Genomic DNA, 25,306 nt, shown 5'->3' with positions numbered 1-25,306 from the left:
GTTCAGCCTTTAATCAATATGATTTGTTTTCGGTATATGTCATGTTACTGAAATCAGTAGCTGAGTTACAGTTAGGTATCTTGATGAAATGTAGTCGCACTGTTGACATGAGCAAAGACATGAGACAGTTTTCTTTAGTTGGTAATTTTAAAGCAGTTCTTCATGACACAAGTTGCATTATCTTTAACCTGCAAATACTGCATCATTACTTATAGCATGTAAAAGGCTTTACCCGCTATGATCAGACTGAAATGTCAGTAAGAAATCCAAACAGCAACAGGCAGTACTAAATATATCAGGACAGTATTTCTTGTCTTCAAGGCATCATCTTGCTCTAAAGCCACTTGAACTGTAACTTCAATCAGTCCTAGTAGTTTCAGTCCTCGACAGTACAAACGTAATCGTAAAGCAGTTCTATATCCACCCCAAGCCTCAGCCCTGACAAAAAGATAGAGGCATATTTAATTTTCCATAGTGGCTATTGTGCTACAGATATCTAAAACAAAAAACAAAACCTTCACGTGTTTGTAGAAATGAGTTAATATCCCTAAATAAAATACTTGAGAACTGTTAATGGTATATTCGTATTCTTAGATCACTTAAGTCAAATGCATTGGAAAAAAAAATGTATATAAACAAAACAATCAGTATTTACAGATTCACTTGGGATATTTCTTTAAAAAAACATCTGTCATGCAGACTGAACATGCAGGGAACATGCACAAATAAGACCAGAAAAAAAAAGGCATTTTGGGATGTTTTCTGTTGGTATTGGCGATGCATGGAAGTATGTTCTGTAACCTTTGGCTGGACAATAATATCCACAACGCACACATTCTAGGAAGTTAATGTACTTATGCAAAGCTTTATCTGCATCTGTGCCACTTTGTAACCCAACCCGCCCTCTGCACAGTTTAATACAGCTGAGTGCAAATATATGTCTAAAACAAATGCAAATTGCAGCACCATAATGGCAACTCACAGAACAAACATAAAGATTTACATGTTCACATTGCACATATTATTTCTGACATAAAAAGAACATTTTTGTTATTGTAGCTAATACAGCTCTGCAAATGGTAGCTCCCTGCTCTAAGCAAAGACATCATTTAGGTAAATATAAGCACTGAAAATAAAACACGGGTTAAATACAAGAGAGAGGATTTTGATATGTAATTCATCATTACTACTGAACAAGCCCATGCATTCTGCAAATCAGTACCAAAGCTGAGCCCAGGGCACAGCCTTGCAGATGCTATGCTCTCCTATCTAGTTTCCTTCCATATCTCGACATAAATTTATTTGAATAATTATGTGACACGGCGATCCTACTCAGTTCATCAGCTGCTTTTCCATTCCAAGAAGCTACTCTATGGCTCTGTGGTCCGAATAATGCAAACACAAACCATATCATGTAGCAAACGTGGAACTCATCTTGGCCGATGATACGGTTTCACTGTTCTAAATATCACATTCATTTTGACAGTCTGTCATTTAGTGGTTAAACCAGAAACGTGAGACTTCAAGAAGCTCAATATAAAGTACGTGCTGTGCCTTTTATCTCCCAACTCTTATAGCACGGCCACACACTCCTGAAGGTCGTGTGTGTGTGACACTTGTGTGGAACTCTGACAGAAAGGGGGGACTAGGGGCACAAAAAAATGAATGAGTAGACAGTTGTTACAGTGCTGTGCATCATTTACGTACAGTTGGCTGACCATTACACCGACTCAGGAAGGTGTGTGGGCATCTCTTGGATTCTGCATACACGCACAGACATGTTACACATTACACTGCAGCTTCCCTCAGACAGTGTAGTTTAACACAGACACATGAGTTGAACTGTTGTAGTTTGGAGAAACGACTGAATTTAGAAGCCAATCTTGCCGCGTGTCATGGAGTAGCCCAACTTAGCCTCATTGTTAATGAAGGACATTATGCCTAGATATGTTTCAATAAGCAGGGGTCTTTCCAGGATCAGCACACCGTTAGCTCGACCTGGGATCGGGTGCTCCTTATGGGCTCTCTTCACTGCCTGCACGAGCTGGATTTTGAAGTTGTCCAACTTGGGAGGTAGAAGGAAAAAATATGAACCTATTAACAGCCACTTCAAAAGTGGACAATTTATATATTTATTAAAATAGGAGTCGCTGTCTGGAGTTAAGTATCTGAGGTTGCTCTGGAATAAAGAATACATTCAAGATTTTGCAGTAGAATGGGCTTCATTCACTGCATGTAGCAATGCCTGGATGAGAAATTACCCAAGGCACAGCTGTTGTCTTGCCAGTAAAATATAAACAAACGGCTTTAAAAATATCTATTGATATACCAAGTTGAAAAGTATGAATAACTGTCTTTATCTTGAGGGCTGAATTATGTCTTTAAGGCAAGCAATCAGTCCATTGTTTCCAGTTGAACTGTGACTGTTTGTTGTTTGAAACAACCATTCACCAGCCGTCACCATTGTTTCACAACACAGAAAAGACCTTACATTTTGAAGCTTTATTTGCTTAGTTTTCATAACGTCAAGTAGCCTATTATCGGAAATAATAAAAATGCATGTTTAGCTTCATTTAATTAAAGTGACTGTACCTGGCACAGAGAGGCCACCTTCTCATCAGCATGGGCCATGGGGTGCTCTGTGAACGTGGTGTAGGGCATCTCTGTTGACCAGGGGTTCCAGCGGTTAATGAATGAAGCCCGGGGACGTTTGTCCCATTGGACACGAATCCCATAGCCTTCTCTTCTGTTTGACAATACAACAGTTTTAATAAGATTAGAATATCAGACAGCTGACGACATTCATGCAGCACAACCACAGAGATGGACCACAACGGTTTACAAAAGACATTTTGTAAGTTTTTACATTTTACTTCCATGTGCATCAATTTGGAAACATTTTTTTTTGTATGTATTTATTGCTATTTAAACAATTAAAAGACACATCATTCTGTTTTGCTAATATTAAAGGTTAATGTTGTAATGTTTACACATTTATTTATTAATGTACTCTGGGTAAATACTAATTGGCTGTTGACAAGCTGAAATTCTGACATACTTGTTGAGGGATTTGGGTGGAAACTCAAACTCGCCCACTGAGATGGTGTCCACAGCATTGAGAGAGATCCTGATTACTTGTTGACACAGCAGGTTAATGAAGTCATACTTGCACACCAACAGGGACCTGTACAGAACGTCAAGACAATGTTATTGGCTACCTGATATGCCTCATTAAATATTAGTCACTTAAAGATGAGGTATGATTCTGACTCACCTATCTGTTATCAGCACAAGTCTCTCCTTTTCGTTATTCCAGTGATCAATTCTGTAGAAAACAATAGTTCACACAAGTGTTCATTTTTATGCCTCCTGCATGATAATAAACATGATGACGGGATACTTACTCAGCCAGCAGCCAGACACTAAGCACCTCTCCATCCTCGGATGGCAGTGCCACAGTCCTGATGTCGCTCACCGCCTGCTCAATGGTACCTGGCTGAGATCAACATCACACAACCGTAAATCATCTGAGCCTCATCCTCCCTGTGATCTGTTACTGTGATTGTCACAACATGCTGCCCTGCACTGACGCCTACGGCTGGGGGTGGTCGTGTTTACTTAAAGGTACCTAAGCAGCGTACGATAAGTGCGAGTGGTTCATATAAAAACAAACGGGCTTATCACCGCAAGCTGGAATGGATGGAGCAACTTACTCTGAACACGAAGTAGTCCTTCACTTTCGCTTGCATGGTGGGGTTATGCACATGAAAAGGCGTCAGCGTTTGTAACGGGGGACAGCAGGCCACGGAGGCGGCGTGTCCAAAGCTTCGTCCGGCCTCCGGCGGCGTGAAGGCAACCTCGACCCCCTCCTCGGTTTCTGCAGGGTGGAGAACCGCAGCGCCCGGACTCTCCGGCTCCATTGCGTCGTTGAGCTGAAGCATAATGAAACGTACGCGTTTCCCGGAGCTTCCCAACGATGTGCACCCACTGTTAGATCTAAAAATCTCCTCCCGACGATGCAGATTCACCCATTGCACACAAATAATGTTGTGATTGTGGGGGTAACGAGGAAGTAGCTCCCCATTGCTTCACTTCCCCCGTTTAATTTCCTTCCTGTTAAAGGGACACGGTGTTTTTGACCCATGTAATTGCCAGTAAATATTTTTTTTAAATAAATTGGCTGGTTCCATTTTTTCATCATTTTCACTAGCATGATCCGTAAATGATCTAAAGTAATGTTCTAGTTTTTATTGCCTAATTCTATTGACGTTATTATCATGTAATTATTAAATAATTGTACTGCCACTTGCTATAGTATTCCTGAAGATGCTGTTCTTGTACGTTTTATATCAAAGTTAAATCCACAGCAACCCGATAGTTATACTACAATAATATTGTAATAAGATTCATTTGGTTTATAATCTCCTGACCAGGTAAGTCTGGGAATAGCAAGGAAAAAATTTTTTTCTTTTAGGTCAAGTCAAGTGCCTGTATTGTCATTTCAACCATGTGCAGTTGTACAGTACACAGTAAAAGACTATGGTGCTATATATAACGACAATCAACACAGGACTACATAAAGTGCAAGTGCACAAACATTGCAAAAAACAAAACAAAACACAAAACAATACTGTGAAACACCAGTCAGAACAGAACCATAAAGACACAAGACAGTGCAATACAAAACTGCAACAACGACAGTGGGTTGTGCAAAAGACTGAGCATTGTGCAAAAAGTAACTTGATGTATGAAGTGTGTGTGTGTATGACATTGTTCAGTCTAAATCATTTGTAGAAGAGTTTTGCTGTAATAATATTTACATTTATAAGCTGTATCAAGAATAGTAAACTTCCTTTATATAAAGGTTTATTGAAAAAGCAGTGCGACAGCAGTATTTAATCAAGCATTAAGCTTAATATTTAATCAAGGAAGTATTAATTTATTTATTTTGTAATCTTGGACATTTTTTGATATTTACTCTTTCATGTTCATTTTTGGAAATTTTCTTGGTTGTTATATGCCAAATGCCACCAGTGTTTCAAATATTAGGCATTAAATATCATTGAAAACAAGCCAATCACCTAAATAAGAAATGACGAACGAGGTGTGCTCCTGAGACCCAGCCCGTTTATTATGTCTTCTGTAATGGACAAAAACAGTTAAACTGAAAGACCCCCCGGTTTTCAGGACGATAAGTTAACGCTCACAATTATTTAATATTGAAATTAACTATAACAGTTCCCTCTAGTGGAAACTCTGGGGAACTGTGAGCTGGAAATGCAGTTTTGCAAAGAGTGTACTGTTTAAGAGGCAGTTTGCCCACAAATGAAAATTATCTAATAAACCAGCATTTGCTTTAAAAAGAGCCTTTTTGGAAGTCAAATGATAATGCTTTGTAGCTATATTGCAGTGTTAATTGATGATTTGTACTGATTAGAGTTTTTGTTTGTTTGTTGTTGTTGTTGTTGTTGTTTTTTAACCAAAATGTGAAAGAATATTAATCTTGAACTATTTCTTGTTTTGTTTTATGTTGTTTGCTTTTAAAGTTGGGTTTTCTGTTGTAACTGTTTTATGTCATCACAGGCTCAGTCAGCACAGTCCATCCTCTCTAACTTAACTGGAAAGGTCAACACATTTGTAAAACAATAACTTTTTAAATCTCAGTTTGACTTTGACTTGTTTTTCAGAGAGTTGTTGATGTACATGGGGGGCGAAGATCACACGTGGATGCTGTAGCTTTCAAGTTGGTGTTTTTGTTTGTCTGCTTGCTCTTTATAATCCAGACTTTGTTCTCATGCTTGGTTTATCAGTTTATTGAGGAAGAACAGAAAATGGTCTTTAATACTCATCTGAACTTGAGGAAGACCATGTTTGGTCTATGACTGTAACTTGTTTTTTTTTTTTTGTGGAAGGTTGCTTAGTGCTGTCATATACATATACAAATACACCAAAGCATAGCTATTTTGATTTCAATCCTTTTTTTTTTTCATTACATGTGAACAACTAAACACCAATTTGTAATTCTCTGCTGTTGGACTTATGAATCTGTTATCTGTTTGTATGCCATAAATGATATGTTTCTGATAAGTGCTGTCAGTTTTATGAGTTTACAAAATGTATTTGATGTTGTCAAATACATTTGTGTTTTTTAATTTCCCATTTGAAGCCTTCAGTCAGCCATATTTCAGACTGAGACATCACTTTATGGTTAGAATAAGTTTGACCTCTTAAACTTTCACTTAGTACTGATGCTGTTTCTCAATGTCATAGTACTTAATAAGCAATTTTCCGCCAGAATCGTTAGTCAAAGATTTCAAATAGATTAACAGTGGCTGCAAGTTGATTTAGTTAAACCAGTAGATTAGATCTACTTGACTTTCATCACAATGTGTGATTCAATGAAAAAGATACACCTTTATAACAGCAATGTGAACTGTCGGTCTGCTGTAAATAGTTTTTTGGGCCAGCCACTTCTTCTTTTGTCCTCCAATTGCCGAATTTCCTCACATTTCTTAAAGAAACTTTGCACACCATACTGATATAAACCAAGTCTTCAGCTGACAACTTGGGAGTCATCTTGTTGGTGCACAAATACTATTCATTGTCCATCAAACTATGTTATCTTTGGTCAGTTTCATAGATTCAACTAAAGAAATCTGAACCAATTATGTGTTTTTGAGACAGACTCCTTCTAAATGAGTGAAAAAGCAGCCTATGTCCAAAGAACAACTTTGAAAGGCTTTCAGAAAACCTGGAGAACTATTGCTCAAGACTATAAAAAGAAAGTCATTTAAAGAAAACTAAAAGGAAGTGAGGGGTAGCTCAAGGCCATAGTAGGTCTGAAGTATCAAGTGTTATCTTCTGCACGTGTTCATAATAAAATAATTCTGCCAATGATTGACCCAAAATTCTTGACAATCAAGACGCTATATAAGGCTGGACCTAAGACAGAAACAACAGTAAACTGGACACTATGAGATCTAAGATGACAATGCTTTTTCCATTGTTGCTGCTGACCTTCCTGTCAACAGCCAGGCTTGAAACAGAATCTGACAATGAAATTATTCCACAGTTAACGGAAACTGGATCCCAGGAGAGAGGACAAGCAAATGCTTCTGATCAACAACACAAATGTGTTACTGACGTCAATTCTGTGCTGAGAGAGATGAGTGCCTTGTTGGGTGCACTGAAGGTTGAAGTGAGATACTTACGAGAAGACAATGAAGGTAAACGTATAATGAGTGGCCTGAGGATCCATTTAATTAAACCACTGGCATGGTGTCTGCAAATATTATGTCATGCTATTTTTAATTATCTATTTATTTATTTAGCACAAGCAGCTAAGGTGAGAGAACTGGAGTTGCAAAAGACTGAGCTGGACAAGCTGAAGGAACAATATCAAGGTATATATACTCAGCAGTGAAAAATTATGAAAAATTAAAGACGATGAGGAAAATGCTCAGTCTGTTTTTTTTTTTTTCTGGACATCATGAAATATGATATATTTAAATATATGTTTTCAGTAACTGACGCCAAAGTAATGAATATTTACAATGTAACTCAGGTTTTGCTCGTTTTTTCTTTTTCTTTTAACCAATTACTCTGATTACAGCACAGTCACAAGAACTGATCTCCATTAAAGCTAAGACAAATACCACAGAAAACCAGGTGGAGGCTCTAAAGAGAGAGAGAGAAGGTTTGTGAATTTAGAAACAAGTTCATTATTGCAACAGTCAATGTAACATCAGTCATTTTAACGTGCTTTTGTCCTCTGTCTCAGTGAAACAAGTGGCTTTCTCAGCCTCTCTGCTAGCTGCGGGGTCAGGAACTGTTGGACCGTTTAACACACACACACCTCTGGTCTTCAGACATGTCGTCTCAAATATTGGAAATGCATATAATCCACATACAGGTATGCATCTATGAAAAAAAGAAAAATCTGACTTTATGACAAAGTTGAGATCATTGTAGGTGACAATTCTCTATTTGATTTTAACATCCCACAGGATTTTTCATTGCACCAGTAAGAGGAGCTTACCACTTTGAGTTCTACATTGGTGCACATGGTCATGCAGCTCATCCTACTGGAGCTGTGTTGATCAAGAATGGCGAGCATATTTTTATTGCCTATGAACACCAGAATTCCCATTATGGAAGTTCTGCTAATGGTGTCACGTTGTTATTAGAGGTTGGAGATGTTGTGTTTTTGCGCCAGTGGGTTAACTCAAGGATTTTTGACAATGAAAATCACCATAGCACCTTTAGCGGCCATCTGCTTTTTACCATGTGAGCAGAAAACAGTTGTTAGTTTGCTCGTGCACGCTCCGCAGCAGTATGAAGGTGTTCTCTGTACTGATATTTGTATGAACCTGACTGACAAAAATGCTAAACAAAAATAACATTTACAACAAGAAAAAAAATTAAAGATGTTTTTCATTTACACGTCTTTACTTGCATTAAAAAAGCACCTCAGCACCTGACTGTTAGTTCCGTGCCAGATTTAATTAAGTGTAGAATTTTCTAAGACAATTGTACATATTATGATTATTTTATTTTTTTGGTTTGTTTTGTAGAAATGTTTTATGTGATGAAGACAATTTTCAATTTACCTTTATATCTATGAAAGAATCAACCTTTGTGTTCTGTTTATCGAGTAAGCTGTACAGCAATCGTAATTCTAATAAATATATATGAAATTAAATATTGGCATGTTCTGTTACATTGTATGGACTTTTACTTAACTTGAGAGAGAGATAAAAAGAGAGACGGAGAGAAAGAGAGGTAATATCTGAGTTCATATACAGGGAGTGCAGAATTATTAGGCAAATGAGTATTTTGTCCACATCATCCTCTTCATGCATGTTGTCTTACTCCAAGCTGTATAGGCTCGAAAGCCTACTACCAATTAAGCATATTAGGTGATGTGCATCTCTGTAATGAGAAGGGGTGTGGTCTAATGACATCAACACCCTATATCAGGTGTGCATAATTATTAGGCAACGTCCTTTCCTTTGGCAAAATGGGTCAAAAGAAGGACTTGACAGGCTCAGAAAAGTCAAAAATAGTGAGATATCTTGCAGAGGGATGCAGCAGTCTCAAAATTGCAAAGCTTCTGAAGCGTGATCATCGAACAATCAAGCGTTTCATTCAAAATAGTCAACAGGGTCGCAAGAAGCGTGTGGAAAAACCAAGGCGCAAAATAACTGCCCATGAACTGAGAAAAGTCAAGCGTGCAGCTGCCAAGATGCCACTTGCCACCAGTTTGGCCATATTTCAGAGCTGCAACATCACTGGAGTGCCCAAAAGCACAAGGTGTGCAATATTCAGAGACATGGCCAAGGTAAGAAAGGCTGAAAGATGACCACCACTGAACAAGACACACAAGCTGAAACGTCAAGACTGGGCCAAGAAATATCTCAAGACTGATTTTTCTAAGGTTTTATGGACTGATGAAATGAGAGTGAGTCTTGATGGGCCAGATGGATGGGCCCGTGGCTGGATTGGTAAAGGGCAGAGAGCTCCAGTCCGACTCAGACGCCAGCAAGGTGGAGGTGGAGTACTGGTTTGGGCTGGTATCATCAAAGATGAGCTTGTGGGGCCTTTTCGGGTTGAGGATGGAGTCAAGCTCAACTCCCAGTCCTACTGCCAGTTTCTGGAAGACACCTTCTTCAAGCAGTGGTACAGGAAGAAGTCTGCATCCTTCAAGAAAAACATGATTTTCATGCAGGACAATGCTCCATCACACGCGTCCAAATACTCCACAGCGTGGCTGGCAAGAAAGGGTATAAAAGAAGAAAAACTAATGACATGGCCTCCTTGTTCACCTGATCTGAACCCCATTGAGAACCTGTGGTCCATCATCAAATGTGAGATTTACAAGGAGGGAAAACAGTACACCTCTCTGAATAGTGTCTGGGAGGCTGTGGTTGCTGCTGCACGCAATGTTGATGGTGAACAGATCAAAACACTGACAGGATCCATGGATGGCAGGCTTTTGAGTGTCCTTGCAAAGAAAGGTGGCTATATTGGTCGCTGATTTGTTTTTGTTTTGTTTTTGAATGTCAGAAATGTATATTTGTGAATGTGGAGATGTTATATTTGTTTCATAGGTAAAAATAAATCATTGAAATGGGTATATATTTGTTTTTTGTTAAGTTGCCTAATAATTATGCACAGTAATAGTCACCTGCACACACAGATATCCCCCTAAAATAGCTAAAACTAAAAACAAACTAAAAACTACTTCCAAAAACATTCAGCTTTGATATTAATGAGTTTTGTGGGTTCATTGAGAACATGATTGTTGTTCAATAATAAAATTATTCCTCAAAAATACAACTTGCCTAATAATTCTGCACTCCCTGTAGGCTTAAAATTTAAGCAGCATTGCTCTTTAGTTGAAGCTTTAGTTAGTTCTTAGCCAGGACTGTATCAGTCCAGATTACAAACCATTTAAGCAATGGTAGTGCAGCACTGAGAACCATTTAATAAAGCATCATTACTGTGTTTACTGAACAAAAATCTAATGTTTTTTCACCGGGGAAATTATCGGTTATCACATTTTGGCCTGAGATGAACAGATGTCAACATTTTGGCAAGCAGGAATGAGTTAATGGATCGCTTATAATCCAGGGATAACCCACATCACTTGCCAACTGAATGCTCTCATTTGCCAGGAAGGCTTGCAGCCTCAGTCTTTGCCTACCTGTTTCTTTGTCAGTGATATTTAACTTTTCCAACAAAGTGTACGGTAATAACAAAAAAAAGAAATGAGAGCTGAAAGTCCTCTTCCAGATTTAACTAAGTGCGGAAAATTCTAAGAAAATCATGGGAATGGATGTTATTTTTTGTTTGTTTTGTTCAGCAGAAACCTTATTGCTGTTTGTGATTAGCAGAATTCCCAATTTAGTTACAAATCCATGAAACAATCTATTTCTTTCTCCTGTGTATAAACACTGTATGCATGTTTTGCAACAATCATAATAAAATGCACATTTAAGTAAATACTATCACGTTCTCTTACATTGTGTGGAGTTTTATTTAATAAAACATGTTTTAGTATTTTTATTCATAAAATCACTACTGAAATGTTTAATATACACACACACAATGCACCACAGCACCGAGCAATACAAATCCTGTGCCAGATTTAATTAAGTGCAGAAATTTCTAAGAAAACTGAGGAATTTATTTTTCGTTTGCTTTGTAGAAAATTTTTATGTGAAGACAATTCCCGATTTGCCTTTAAATCTTTAAATCAATCATTTCTTGTTGTCATTTGCATAATAATTGTATGAATCATAATCATAATAAAGTATATATTAATGAAATATTACCATCTTCTTTGTGGACTTTTACTTAAGTTGGGAGACTCTTAAAATTAAAGCAACATTGCTCTCTAGTGGAAGCTTTAGGTAGTTTTGAGCCAGCACTGTACCAGTGCAGATTACAAAGAGCAAATGGAGTAATAGTAAACACCCCTTAATAAGCTGCCTCTATAGGTTGAAAGTATCAGTGTTGGTATTGAAACTGCAAATGGTAGCCCCGTATTTATCAGTTCCAGTGTGGCACAGCAGCAGTATTTGCTTAGTGTTCTGAACAGGATGTTGATGTCCTCTGTACTTGTGTTTTGAGTGGTCATTGGCCTCCAACATAATCTGTGCTGCTCTCTGTCCCGACTTTAATTTTAATTTTAATTTTTTTTGCATAAATGAGTGTGATCACATCAAGAGGGCAAAATGAACACGGTTAACAAAGATGTGAGAAGTATGCTATCCATTAGTGACCATCAACAGTACAGGTGCTGCTAATAAATACAGGCATCGCAGATCAGCATGATATTTGAAATTGATTTACTGATATCATCGACATAACACACAATGCATCAAATAAATGCATAGCTGTTGTATTTTCAGCCTTTTGTAAACTTCTGGTTACAGTCTCTTTTACACCCTCTCCAACTCTACCTCCATTTATTCAGCGAGAATAGACTCAATAGGCCCTGTGCACAACTGAGCTAAACGAATAGTACATTGTCTTTGCTACAAGCAAAATAAACCTCACATCCTGAATGGCTGGTCAATGCTGGTCAAATTGTCATCAGTAAAGAGGTAACTGATGCTGGACTACTAAGCAGAGTTGCAAAAAAAAAAAAAAGACACACTGAACAGGCTAATCAGAGTAAAGATTTTGGATGGGCAAAAGAATGCTGAAAAAAATATTCGAGAGAGATAAATCTAAGTTTGAGTTGTTTTGATCCCAAGGAACATTTGTGGGAAGTATTGACAAAGATATGCTATGCTATATTTATGCTATATTTATCTGTAAATATATATATATATATATATATAAAATTAAATTGATTGAGGGATTGAAGAGGTATTGAGAAATGAAGGGGACCACTCTGTTTGGCAGTGGCATGCAATGTCTTCTCAACACTTAGAAGTACAGAATTATTGAAATCTTCTTGAAGAACACTGGCTTTATATATAAAAATATAAACAACAGCAAAAACAACAAAAAATATGCTACATATCCCAAATACAGTAAGAGTCATTAATCACTCCTGTATCTAAGTCACAGTGGCCTTTTTGTAACCGTACCTATATACTCTTTTTAACCACAAAACCACTGGAAAACACTACACACATACACCCAAGAGTCAGAGTCTAAACCCAACCAAATTATTGATTATCACATTTCTAGATGAAAGATTTTTTTTGTTAAATGTTTATAGGCCCGTGAGTCTTTGGCACTGGCACTGCAGAATAGTTCTGTCTGTAGTAAAATCCATCATCTATTTTCTTGCCCACTTATAGAGTTCAAATGTGGGTTTCTTGGAGCCTGTCCCTGCTGTTATTTGGCAAAAGGTGGAGTACACCCAGGACTGAGCCCGAGTCTACCACATGGCCAACACAGAAAGACAGACCACCATTCACAATCCCATCTGTAGTTGATTTAAAATAATTTATTTTCATTTGATAAATGAAAAATGTGTTGTTATTAAAAAACTGGGATTTTTTTTATACTTACAACATTTTAAGGGTAGTGTAAATACAACAAGTCCAAAGTAACAGTGCTATCTCCTGGGAATGTTTCTGATGAAACATTTATGGTAATGATTGACCAGACAGTCACTGACACCAAAGACACTATATAAGGCTGGAGTTAAGGAAAAACACTGAACTGCACAGACTCCATGAGATCCAACATGACAGTGTTTCTTCCATTGTTGCTGCTAATCTGCACTCTCTCTACAGTTCGACTTGAAATAAACTCTGACAGCAAAATTATTCCACTTTTAAATCAGGGAATGGAAACAGCACAAACCTCTGACCCTGAACAAACATGTAAACCTGACATCAATTCTGTTCTGAGAGAGATGAGTGCCTTGTTGGCTGAACTGAAAACAGAGATTAGACACTTACAGAAAGAGAATGAAGGTACAGTAGTATGTAATGGCACAAGAAACCACTGCTTTAATTCACTGAATTATGTCTTACTTTTATTTTTTTTCCTGTTTTTTAGCACTGGCAGCTAAGGTCAGAGAACTGGAGTTACAAAAGTCACTTGGTGTTCGCTCGCTCTGCGGTAGAGTATCACTTCCTGTTCCTGCTCAAACACAGTGGTGTTTCTGAGTAGCTTATTTGCTTAGCAATTTAATTAACAACTTTTAAATACATTCTTCTTTCATAGTATAATATTCACGTGCTTCATCCGAAGCACACTTTCTGTGTACTCACTACCTAATTTATAGCCAAAGTATTCACTCACTGTCTCTGTACTGTTTCGCTAGCTTAGCTTAGCTCGTAGCCGACTCGTTAGCACCATGGCTACTTCACCTGTCCCTCCTGCACTTTCTTGCTCATTGTGTCAGATGTTTAGTTACTCCTCGGCCTCCTTTAGCAGTAATGATATCTGTAACAAATGTAGCATATTTGCAGCTCTGGAGGCCAGGATTACTGAATTGGAGACTCGGCTTCGCACCCTTCATTCACCCGTAGCTAGCCAGGCCCCTGTAGCTGGTGCAGCCGAAGATAGCGTAGGCCCCGCTAGCTGTTCCCCGGCAGACCCCAAGCAGCTGGGGAAAGAGGGCGGCTGGGTCACGGTGAGGAGGAAGCATAGTCCTAAACAGAAGCCCCAGGTACACCACCAACCCGTTCATGTGTCTAACCGTTTTTCCCCACTCGGTGACACACTCGCCGGGGGTCAAACTCTGGTAATTGGTGATTGTGTTCTCAGACATGTGAAGCTAGAGACACCGGCAACCATAGTCAATTGTCTTCCAGGGGCCAGAGCAGGCGACATTGAAGGAAATTTAAAACTGCTGGCTAAGGGTAAACGTAAATTCAGTAAAATCATAATTCACGTCGGCAGTAATGACACCCGGTTACGCCAATCGGAGGTCACTAAAATCAATATTGAATCGATGTGCAACTTTGCTAAAACAATGTCGGACTCTGTAGTTTTCTCTGGTCCCCTCCCCAATCAGACCAGGAGTGACATGTTTAGCCGCATGTTCTCCTTAAATTGCTGGCTGTCTGAGTGGTGTCCCAGAAACGATGTGGGCTTCATAGATAATTGGCAAACCTTCTGGAGGAAACCTGGTCTTGTTAGGAGAGACGGCATCCATCCCACTTTGGATGGAGCAGCTCTCATTTCTAGAAATATGGACAAATTTATTAAACCCCCCAAAATATGACTATCCAGAGTTGGGACCAGGAAGCAGAGTTGCAGTCTTACACGCCTCTCTGCAGCTTCTCTCCTCCTGCTACCCCCCCAAAAACCCATCTCCATAGAGACTGTGTCAGCTTCCAAAAAGACAAAAAACAAACTAAAAACCAGCAACAAACAACTTAAACATAAACAATTACAAAGAAAGAACAGTACAGTATCCACATCTGAACCAAAGAGTAAAACAGTGAAATGTGGATTATTAAATATTAGGTCTCTCTCCTCCAAGTCTCTGTTAGTACATGACTTAATAATTGATCAACAAATTGATTTACTCTGCCTTACAGAAACCTGGTTGCAGCAGGATGATTATGTTAGTTTAAATGAATCAACACCCCCGAGTCATTCTAACTACCAGAAACCTCGAAGCACAGGCCAAGGGGGCGGTGTGGCAGCAATTTTTCACACCAGCCTATTAATTAATGAAAGACCAAGACAGACTTTTAATTCATTTGAAAGCCTGATGCTTAACATTGTCCACCCCAGCTGTGAAACTCAGAAACCAGTCTTACTTGTTATCATCTATCGTCCACCTGGGCCTTACACAGAGTTTCTGTCTGATTTCTCAGACTTTATATCTAATTTAGTTCTGAGCTCAAATAAAATAATTATTGTGGGTGATTTTAACATCCATGTAGATGCTAAAAATGACAGCCTCAACATGGCATTTAGTCTGTTATTAGACTCAATTGGCTTCTCTCAAAATGTAAAAGAACCCACCCACCACTTTAATCACACTCTAGATCTTGTTTTAACATATGGCATAGAAACTGAACATTTAACAGTGTTTCCTGAAAACCCTCTCCTGTCTGATCATTTCCTGATAACATTTACATTTACAATAATTGATTACACAGCGGTGGAGAGTAGATTTTATCAAAGTAGATGTCTTTCTGAAAGCGCTGTAACTAAGTTTAAGACTATAATCCACCCACTGTTATCATCTTCAATGCCCTGTACCAACACAGAGCAGAGCAGCTATCTGAACGCTACCCCAACAGAAGTCGATTATCTTGTTAATAATTTCACCTCCTCACTACGTACGACTCTGGATACTGTAGCTCCAGTGAAAACTAAGGTCTCTAATCAGAAGTACCTGACTCCGTGGTATAATTCTCAAACACGTACCCTAAAGCAGATGACTCGTAATCTGGAGAGGAAATGGCGTGTCACAAATTTAGAGGATCATCATTTAGCCTGGAGAAATAGTTTGCTGCTTTATAAGAAAGCCCTCCGCAAAGCCAGAACATCTTACTATTCATCACTGATTGAAGAAAATAAGAACAACCCCAGGTTTCTCTTCAGCACTGTAGCCAGGCTGACAAACAGTCAGAGCTCTGTTGAGCCAACCATCCCTTTAACGTTAACTAGTAATGACTTCATGAACTTCTTCACAAATAAAATTTTTATCATTAGAGAAAAAATTACCAGTAATCATCCAACAGATGTAATATTATCTACAGCTACTCTTAGTACCATTGATGTTAAGTTAGACTCTTTTTCTCCAATTGATCTTTCTGAGTTAACTTCAATAATTACTTCCTCCAAACCATCAACGTGTCTTTTAGACCCCATTCCTACAAAACTGCTCAAAGAAGTCCTGCCATTAATTAATTCTTCGATCTTAAATATGATCAACCTATCTCTAATAATCGGCTATGTACCACAGGCCTTCAAGCTGGCTGTAGTTAAACCTTTACTCAAAAAGCCATCTCTAGACCCAGCAGTCTTAGCTAATTATAGGCCAATCTCCAACCTTCCTTTCATATCAAAAATTCTTGAAAGAGTAGTTGTCAAACAGCTAACAGATCATCTGCAGAGGAATGGTTTATTTGAAGAGTTTCAGTCAGGTTTCAGAGCTCATCACAGCACAGAAACAGCTTTAGTGAAGGTTACAAATGATCTTCTTATGGCCTCTGACAGTGGACTCATCTCTGTGCTTGTCCTGCTAGACCTCAGTGCAGCGTTCGATACTGTTGACCATAATATCCTATTAGAGCGATTAGAACATGCTGTAGGTATTACAGGTACTGCACTGCAGTGGTTTGTATCATATCTATCTAATAGACTCCAATTTGTGCATGTAAATGGAGAGTCCTCTTCACACACTGAGGTTAATTATGGAGTTCCACAGGGTTCAGTGCTAGGACCAATTCTGTTTACATTATACATGCTTCCCTTAGGCAGCATCATTAGAAGACATAGCATACATTTTCACTGCTATGCAGATGACACCCAGCTCTATCTGTCCATGAAGCCAGATAACACACACCAATTAGTTAAACTGCAGGAATGTCTTAAAGACATAAAGACCTGGATGGCCGCTAAACTTTCTGCTTCTTAATTCAGATAAAACTGAGGTTATTGTACTCGGCCCTGAAAATCTTAGAAATATGGTATCTAACCAGATTCATACTCTGGATGGCATTACCTTGGCCTCCAGTAACGCTGTGAGGAACCTTGGAGTCATTTTTGACCAGGACATGTCCTTCAACGCACATATTAAACAAATATGTAAGACTGCTTTCTTCCATTTGCGCAACATCTCTAAAATTAGAAATATCCTGTCTCAGAGTGACGCTGAAAAACTAGTTCATGCATTTATTACTTCCAGGCTGGACTACTGTAATTCATTATTATCAGGATGTCCAAAAAACTCACTGAAAAGCCTTCAGCTAATCCAAAATGCTGCAGCAAGAGTACTGACAGGGACTAGAAAGAGAGAGCATATTTCTCCTGTTTTGGCTTCCCTTCATTGGCTTCCTGTTAAGTCCAGAATTGAATTCAAAATCCTGCTCCTCACATACAAGGTCTTAAATAATCAGGCCCCATCTTATCTTAATGACCTTGTAGTACCATATCACCCTATTAGAGCACTTCGCTCTCGCTCTGCAGGCCTACTTGTTGTTCCTAGAGTATTTAAAAGTAGAATGGGAGGCAGAGCCTTCAGTTTTCAGGCCCCTCTTCTGTGGAACCAGCTTCCAGTTTGGATTCGGGAGACAGACACTATCTCTACTTTTAAGATTAGGCTTAAAACTTTCCTTTTTGCTAAAGCATATAGTTAGGGCTGGACCAGGTGACCCTGAATCCTCCCTTAGTTATGCTGCAATAGACGTAGGCTGCCGGGGGATTCCCATGATGCATTGAGTTTTTCCTTTCCAGTCACCTTTCTCACTCACTATGTATTAATAGACCTCTCTGCATTGAATCATATCTGTTATTAACCTCTGTCTCTCTTCCACAGCATGTCTTTTATCCTGTCTTCCTTCTCTCACAACCGGTCGCAGCAGATGGCCGCCCCTCCCTGAGCCTGGTTCTGCCGGAGGTTTCTTCCTGTTAAAAGGGAGTTTTTCCTTCCCACTGTCGCCAAAGTGCTTGCTCATAGGGGGTCATATGATTGTTGGGTTTTTCTCTGTATCTATGAAGCGCCTTGAGGCGACTTTTGTTGTGATTTGGCGCTATATAAATAAAATTGAATTGAATTGAATTGAAAAGATGGAGTTGGAGAAGCTGAAAGAACAGCACGAAGGTTAGTTTTGGGTGAATAGTTTATTTTTAGTGGGCTTTCTCTGTGTCTGGTTGCTGTGTTAGAATTGACTCCCTATAAGCAACAAATTGGAACATTGTCAGAAGACTCATGTTTCAAGGGAAACATTTACTCTACCTGAAAATGAACTCAAAAAATTAAGGAAAACTGAGTAGGACAAGAGAATCTCATTGAACTAAGTTACTCTAAACATAACATAGCGGGGACACTAAAACATAGATGCTTACCTTATTATTATTATTATCAGTGAGAAGCATACTCAAGTTGCAATTTAACTAGTAGCAATACACCAGCTTTCTGGACCTTTTTCAGGTGATCCAGGGATGATTTGTTCAGCCTATAGAATAAATAATTGTAATAAATCAAGATGTGATGCATGTTTGGTTACTTGCATTTTGTACTGAGAAACAGGATATATGTCCTGTGAGGGACAGCTTCCCCAATAAATATTTCAGTTTTAGTATAAATAAGAGTCCTATCACATTCTCAGCAAGTACACACAACAAATTTTGCAGTGCATTTCTGAGGTAGTTTGTAAATAGCACACACACACACACACACACACACACACACACACACACACACACACACACACACACACACACACACACACACATACATACATGTGTCATCATCATTAAAATAAAAGAGCTGGAGAAAACATTAGAATTTCTCAAGGGAAAGAAGTCAGATATCCTTCAATGATCAGGTCAGTCATCTGATTTCTACCCAAAGTGAGTGTGACACGCAGCAACTGAATCAAAGGCCTAGAAGAACATCTCAAGGAAAGACAGCATTTGGTGATGTCTGTGGGTTCTTGACTTCATGCAGTGATTGTACTTAAAATGATGTTAATTTGTCACGTTACTTTTGAGCCTTGGAAAATAGAGGACAATAAAAATGTCTGTAATACAGAAGCAGTTATTTCAATACTTTTATTAAACATGTTGAATCAAAGCTGCAGGTCTGCATTTTACTCACATCTTGATTCTTCAATTCTTAAATCCATTGTGGTGTGTGCAGAGACAGAATTACACCAAAAACAACCCAAAGCTAACAGTAGTATATTAGAAGAATTAAACTAATGGGAAAAGTGCTTCAAAATACTGATCTGAACCATATATCATCAGTCTCTTTGTCAGCACAAGCAGCTAAGGTGAAAGAATTGTAGTTGCTAAGGGCAGAAATGGATAAGCTGAAGCAAGGGAGCCAAGGTATATACGTCTGTGCTCACAAGTTTACATACACTCATCACAGACATGAATGTCATAGCAAGTTTGGGCTTTTAATAATTTCTTTAAAATTCTTAAAGTTTTTCCAGGGTGAAATGATGGTGTCTCATACATCTTTAATTACCTTAAATAACAAGAATTAGATGCACAAGTAACTGTAACCCACACGGGGGTCATAATTTATACATGCATGCTAAAATATACACATACAGCCACACTAGTATTTAGTTAATTGTCTGCTAGCAAATCACACTTCAACCAAGTCAATTTTGTATCATTGATAAATGGTTAACTCAAAAGCTTAGCAACAAGTGATTTTATTGACAATTTTCACAGTCAAACAGTATCTTTTTTAAAAAATGTAATTATTCATTTAATTCCAGCACAAGGAGGAGAGCTAATCACCATTAAAAGTAGGGCAAACATCACAGAAAACCAGGTGGAGGTCCTGAAGAGAGAAGCAGAAGGTTTGTTGAACAGGAAACAATCTCATTATTGAAACAGTTACTGGAACATCAGTCACTTTAATACGTGTGTTTCTCTCTCTCTCAGTCAAACGTGTGGCTTTCTCAGCCTCTCTGTTAGCCACAGGCTCACAAAATATTGGACCATTTAACACACACGTGCCTCTGGTCTTCAAATATGTCGTTTCCAATATTGGAAATGCCTATAATTTGCACACAGGTACTCAAATACATACATTTCTAGAATTAATTTGATTTGATGACAATGTTTACTCCATTTAAATTTAAAAAAATGTCCCACAGGTTCCTTCACTACACCAGTAAGAGGAGCGTACCACTTTGAATTTTACGTATTTGGATATTCTCCACATCCTTCAGCGGCTGTGTTGGTCAAGAATGGAGAGCACATCTTTATTGCATACGAACATTCGAGCGGTCCTCATTCAGTCACTTCTTCTAATGGTGTCACATTGCTATTAGAGGTAGGAGATGTTGTGTTTTTGCGACTGTGGAATGGCGCTTGGATTTTTGACAATGAAAACCGGCACAGCACGTTCAGTGGACATCTGCTTTTCCCTATGTGAAAAGAAGAAAAGCCTAAGTATCTGTGTAAGCACTCTAATGAAGCTGACTGAGCATATCGATTGAGTGTTTGAAAACTGGATTAAAAATGCTTCACAGCAGTCATAAGTATGAATATGTGAAATATGTAAACTATTATCATGTTTTCTTACTTTGTTTAGCCTTTTATTTAAGAGTTGGCAAATTTTATTTTTAAAAAAGAGAGATTGGGTTAAATGTTTTCTTTTGCTTTTGCTTCTTCTTCTACTTTTTTTAAAAGTTGAATAGTATCAGACCCAGAACTTAAACACAAATTTAGTTTATTACACACACGTAAATACCTTGTGATTTATAAAACCATGTAAATATAGCATGATCTATTTCCTTAGAAAGCAAAGACAGAAAGAAAGCTATGCATTACTGTAACTGTAACTGTTTTAAACCCTTGACTGTCAATTTACAGTCAATTAAACAAATAGCTAACTTTAGTTTTTGTTTGACCTCAACAACTACAAAAGAAACTGCCATTTCTTAAACACAATTTAATCAATAGAAACTGCAATTTGGGAAGAATAACAATAATTTTTATTTATTTATTTATTTATTTTAAAGTTAATCTCCTCTCAGTGCTCAATCAGCTTGACATCCACTGGACAACACTTAATTCAACTTTTTTATTTCCATGGGTTAAAAGTGAGAAGGTTATATTTATGAAAATAAAGAATTTCTATAGCAATATGATAATTAAATTCAGTATTTTTCAAACAATGAGCAAAATAAGTAATTTGAAGGGACTTACATAGTAAGGTCAAGGCAAATAATACTGTGTGTAAGTTCTGTTAGGAAGAAGCAAAAATGCTCTTTTAGAAAATAAACCTTATTGAATGTATCTTACACCAGGCCTCGATTCAGCCTCTCACTCTCTTTAAGCCAGATTAGCTTCACAAACAGGAGGACTGAACTGGTTAGAGTGGCTGCTTTTGGGTGGTGCTCAAAGCATTGTCACCTATGTTTGCTGAGGCACTTCTAGCCCACAAATAAACAACGGAGGACTCATTTAAAAAGCACACAGGTTTTATTGCATATCAATTTCATGTATAAATTCTTCATAGCATTGGAAAGATTACATTTGGTATACATTGCTATTCTACAGAATTAACATCAGAGTCATATCTTTTCAATGAAATTTCTCTAAAGTACATCTGCAATAATCACAAGCATCAAAAGAACTGCAATTTCAGAATTGTTCAATATTATTCTACAATCCTTTATTGTTTTTCATTATGTCTTCTCTGACAAGTCTTTTCTAAGTCTTTCGGGACCACCTGTCCAAACATCTGTAAGGCAGTCAGAAGTTGAAGTCAAACATACTAACCTAACCACATGTACAATAAGTGCATCTACGGATTTCTTTTTTTTTTCCTTCTTTTCTTTTTTTTTAATTTTTAATTTTTTTGATTTGATACACGTTTCACAAATGGACATCATTATGACTGCTAACACGTCATGCACAATAATTTTTTTTGTTTGCTTTCAATAAACATAACAGAGGCGATATACAACTCAGATTTTAACAAAACAAGCACCATCCATTTAAACCCATATTTTTCAATGATTTTTTTTCTTCAGACAAATGCACCATGTTTTTCATTCTTTAAAATACTATACAGTTAAAAAGAAACTATGTATATTTTTTACTTTCTCCTGTAACAGCGGGGGCAAACAGCAACCATCTTCTATTTTGCTGAAACATATTTCAGTGACCACTTGCCAGAATATGTTCTGAAGCTGGCAAAATGAAATACCTATATGCCTTCAGTTCCTTTGCTTTACACAGCGCGTACTTATTACAGTAGTCCATGACAAGAATTACTACAAACAGTCAACCGTAAAACTTAATGACCCAAGTCTTTACATTTTGTAACCACAAGTTGGAAAGCAATGCATTTACCATGAATTGAATCTCATTCAGTAGAATTATATAAAAAGAAGACATCTGTCTTTAGAAAACTGAGATGATGCAGCAGTCCTAGCATCACACTACCACCTACTGTCATGAAGAAAAATTACAGTGCTTCTGTTATCCTTACCTCTCCATGTTGAGCACAACATGCCCATCTAGTGAAAGTGAAACCAAATGTATCTGTTCTAACATTCAGGGACCTAAGCATGATCAATTATTGGCTTGGACCCATATGATTTAAGTGCTATTTTCAAAATACAGCATCAGGCCTAGTTAGAAAAGTCCCAGTATGCGGAGAGGAACAGTGATCAACAATGCCCACGCTCCACCTTTTTGCAGCTATCTACAGTAAATTACTCACGCCCCTCCACAGCACAGCTACCTTGTAGCCCATATGGAATGAGTTTTCAGTATGACCTCAGAAGGAGAATTTCAGATTAAGAAGTTATCAAGTGTTTCGGTTTTCCCCATCCAGCTAGACAGCTAGACATTTAATTTGAATGGACCGACCAGCAGAATTACGATGCCCGTTTTAATACTTTCTGTGGTTTGTTTTTATCAGTTGTTTTGGTTTAATGAGTTGTTGTCTTTCTTCTCAAATAGTCAGTGATTATGCCATGTTCGTGCAGTTGTGGCTATGTGCGTTTGAATTTTGGACCGTATAAAATTGGACAACTCATTAAAAAAACAAAAAACAACAGTATTTGTTGGTTATAAGATATGTATTAAATCTGAAACAGATGAAAGGGGGAGCTCGATGTTGTAGAAACTACTCAGATTCAATAGTGTAACAATGTAATGCCCTTTTCATGACATCCATAACGAAGGTTGTCCAAGCCTGCCCCCTTTAGTACTTGAACCATTTTGAACAAGACACATTCAGCCTACTGGGTAAAATGGTTCAACTAAAACAAGGAAATAAAAAGGCTAAACACTGCAGGATGTTTCAATGCCAAATAGGATCTAAGACTAACTACAGCTATATTTCACTATAAATAAAATCAATAAATTTCATGTTTTTTTTTTTGTTTTTTTTTTTGTTTGTTTTGATTTTGTATTTTTTTCTCATTTTGGCACACTAACCCATCAAAACCAGAGATTCAGAATCTCCCTCATGTTCTGATAGTTTACCATTCCTTCAGCAACAAGAAAAGAGGGATAAAATGACTTCTTCATTTTCACTCCCCCTGCCATGACAAAACAACCAAAAATAAATACAAACACACACTTCTGAAATCAAATATATAAGCGCTTAGTAAGAAAGAAAAAACAAAGAAACTATGACAGCAAATGCAAGCCCCTTGGAAATGAAATGATTGTCAGAGAACAAAACATTTTCTATGGGTTATTTGGCACATACCACTCTTCCTATGAACATCTAGGTTAATTTGTACATCATATGACATATCATACAATTTTGGTCCTTCTCTAAATTAATTATATTAACAATTAAGCACTGCAGTGCCTACAAAGAAACAATACTGTGTAAGAGGAAAGAAAAATTAATGTGAATAAAATTAACAAATGACAATGAAACAAGCAGAGAAAGACTTTCCTCATTTTTTTTTCTGAACATGATTTAAATCCATTTTCAGCATGATCAAGTTTGAATAACCAATTACAATGGCTAGTGGCCCAGATAACTCATTGAAAGCACATTTGAACGTAGAATAAAATTCTTTAAAACAAAAAAAATCAACAGTCTATTGTATCTGCCAATTCTTTAAGTAACATTTAGTGTGGCGCTATTGTTGATTCTGCTGTCACAACTGAAACAAAATCAGTAAATAAGTCACCCATGGTTGGTGGAGGAAACACGGAGACGGCGGTCAACACTCTCACTCTATTCTTGGTAAAACAGTGCCAACTTGTGGACATGCAGTGCCAATGCAGCATGTCTCTGCAGTGTTTGTAGTAGGCGGTGTATACAGACTTTAGAGACGTATCAGTCATTAAGAGTCTTTATGAGAGCCTTACGCAGGGTCTCTGTGGTGCTGCGGTAAGCCTTGTGCACTTGGGGAGGATCAGAGTAATGCAGAGTTTCAATGCTATTGAGAAGCATTCATCATGTCCTTCACATCAACAGGAGCTTAGCAGTGCGTTCGCTTTGACAGTCTTTGCAAGACCCTTCACCTGGGGGAAAATCTTCCCCTTCTTTCTTTAACAAACACTCACACACAGACACACACAAAACAAGCACACACATCCACACAAACTCATTCTTTCTATCTTGAATGTGTATGACAATGAAATCTTCTCCATCATCCTTTGTCTTGCCCCCTACTCATGTCCACTCAGTCTTTCTGTTCCTCCTCCTACTCTTCCTCCCACCTTTTCTCTCTCTCTCTCTCTCTCTCTCTCTCTCTCGCTTAGATGTGGTTGAGTGGGTGAAAGCTGCTCGTCTCAGACGGTCCACCTCCCATGCTCAGCCAAGCGTCCAGAGAGTTCTGGGAGGGCGCGTGCAAAGGGTTGTTCTCAGAGAGAGACAGCATCATTGCATAAGCCTGTGAAAGAAGACGGATGATTTTTAGGAAAATACAGAAACTTCAGTAAGCTTTCATTGTGTCCAACGACACATCCAGAAATGAAAGGATTACAGTACATCTGGTTGCTGGTGTTTCACTCAAGTGTGATTATCTTCGAATTTCATGACTTTATACCTTGTAACAAAATTTCATTAAATTGTTTTAAAACTTAATACACCAGCAACGAATAGAGAAGGTTGTAGGTGATGTGTTAGTAAGTTAAGTGAAATTCAAAGATACAGGAAAGTAGGAAGAGAGGTGCTGTTTAGCTCCTGAAAATG

The 25,306-nt window shown here is 37.9% G+C and overlaps 4 protein-coding genes across 7 annotated transcripts in view; 2 read left to right on the top strand and 2 right to left on the bottom strand.

Moving 5' to 3' along the window:
• Nucleotides 1-128: 128 nt before the first annotated feature.
• On the bottom strand, nt 129-4,126 carry tprg1l (tumor protein p63 regulated 1-like). The gene is made up of 6 exons (XM_084915982.1): nt 3,714-4,126; nt 3,405-3,496; nt 3,275-3,325; nt 3,059-3,184; nt 2,593-2,746; nt 129-2,065 (listed from the first exon to the last, which is right to left on the bottom strand). The coding sequence occupies exons 1-6, from the start codon at nt 3,939-3,941 to the stop codon at nt 1,871-1,873; spliced, it is 846 nt and encodes a 281-aa protein (XP_084772108.1). The 5' UTR covers nt 3,942-4,126; the 3' UTR covers nt 129-1,870.
• Nucleotides 4,127-6,973: 2,847 nt separating this feature from the next.
• On the top strand, nt 6,974-8,365 carry LOC146363954 (uncharacterized). Its single transcript, XM_084917546.1, has 5 exons — nt 6,974-7,226; nt 7,332-7,403; nt 7,613-7,696; nt 7,781-7,912; nt 8,007-8,365. Exons 1-5 carry the CDS (start codon nt 6,974-6,976, stop codon nt 8,288-8,290), a joined length of 825 nt encoding a protein of 274 aa, XP_084773672.1. The 3' UTR covers nt 8,291-8,365.
• Nucleotides 8,366-13,128: 4,763 nt separating this feature from the next.
• On the top strand, nt 13,129-20,633 carry LOC146363953 (complement C1q tumor necrosis factor-related protein 3-like). Of its 4 annotated transcripts, XM_084918182.1 has the most exons (6): nt 13,129-13,442; nt 13,528-13,564; nt 19,460-19,494; nt 19,896-19,979; nt 20,065-20,196; nt 20,280-20,633. In XM_084918182.1, the coding sequence occupies exons 1-6, from the start codon at nt 13,199-13,201 to the stop codon at nt 20,558-20,560; spliced, it is 813 nt and encodes a 270-aa protein (XP_084774308.1). In that variant the 5' UTR covers nt 13,129-13,198; the 3' UTR covers nt 20,561-20,633. The 4 variants fall into 4 exon arrangements, with proteins under 4 accessions (XP_084774308.1, XP_084774309.1, XP_084774310.1 ...); XM_084918183.1 differs by lacking the exons at nt 13,528-13,564; nt 19,460-19,494 and adding an exon at nt 18,229-18,262 and having other exon boundaries at nt 13,129-13,450; XM_084918186.1 differs by lacking the exons at nt 13,129-13,442; nt 13,528-13,564 and having other exon boundaries at nt 19,431-19,494.
• Nucleotides 20,634-21,593: 960 nt separating this feature from the next.
• prdm16 (PR domain containing 16) overlaps nt 21,594-25,306 on the bottom strand; it is a 174,818-nt gene continuing 171,105 nt past the window's right edge. Inside the window, 1 exon segment of the mRNA XM_084916124.1 lies at nt 21,594-25,004. Within this exon segment, the coding sequence (XP_084772250.1) occupies nt 24,870-25,004 (135 nt within the window). The 3' untranslated portion in view covers nt 21,594-24,869.

The sequence above is a fragment of the Perissodus microlepis genome, chromosome 20, assembly GCF_051167445.1.
Source record: "Perissodus microlepis isolate ML-2025 ecotype Zambia chromosome 20, ASM5116744v1, whole genome shotgun sequence".
Classification (NCBI taxonomy): Eukaryota; Metazoa; Chordata; class Actinopteri; order Cichliformes; family Cichlidae; genus Perissodus; species Perissodus microlepis.
This window is presented reverse-complemented; position numbering and strand designations above follow the sequence as displayed.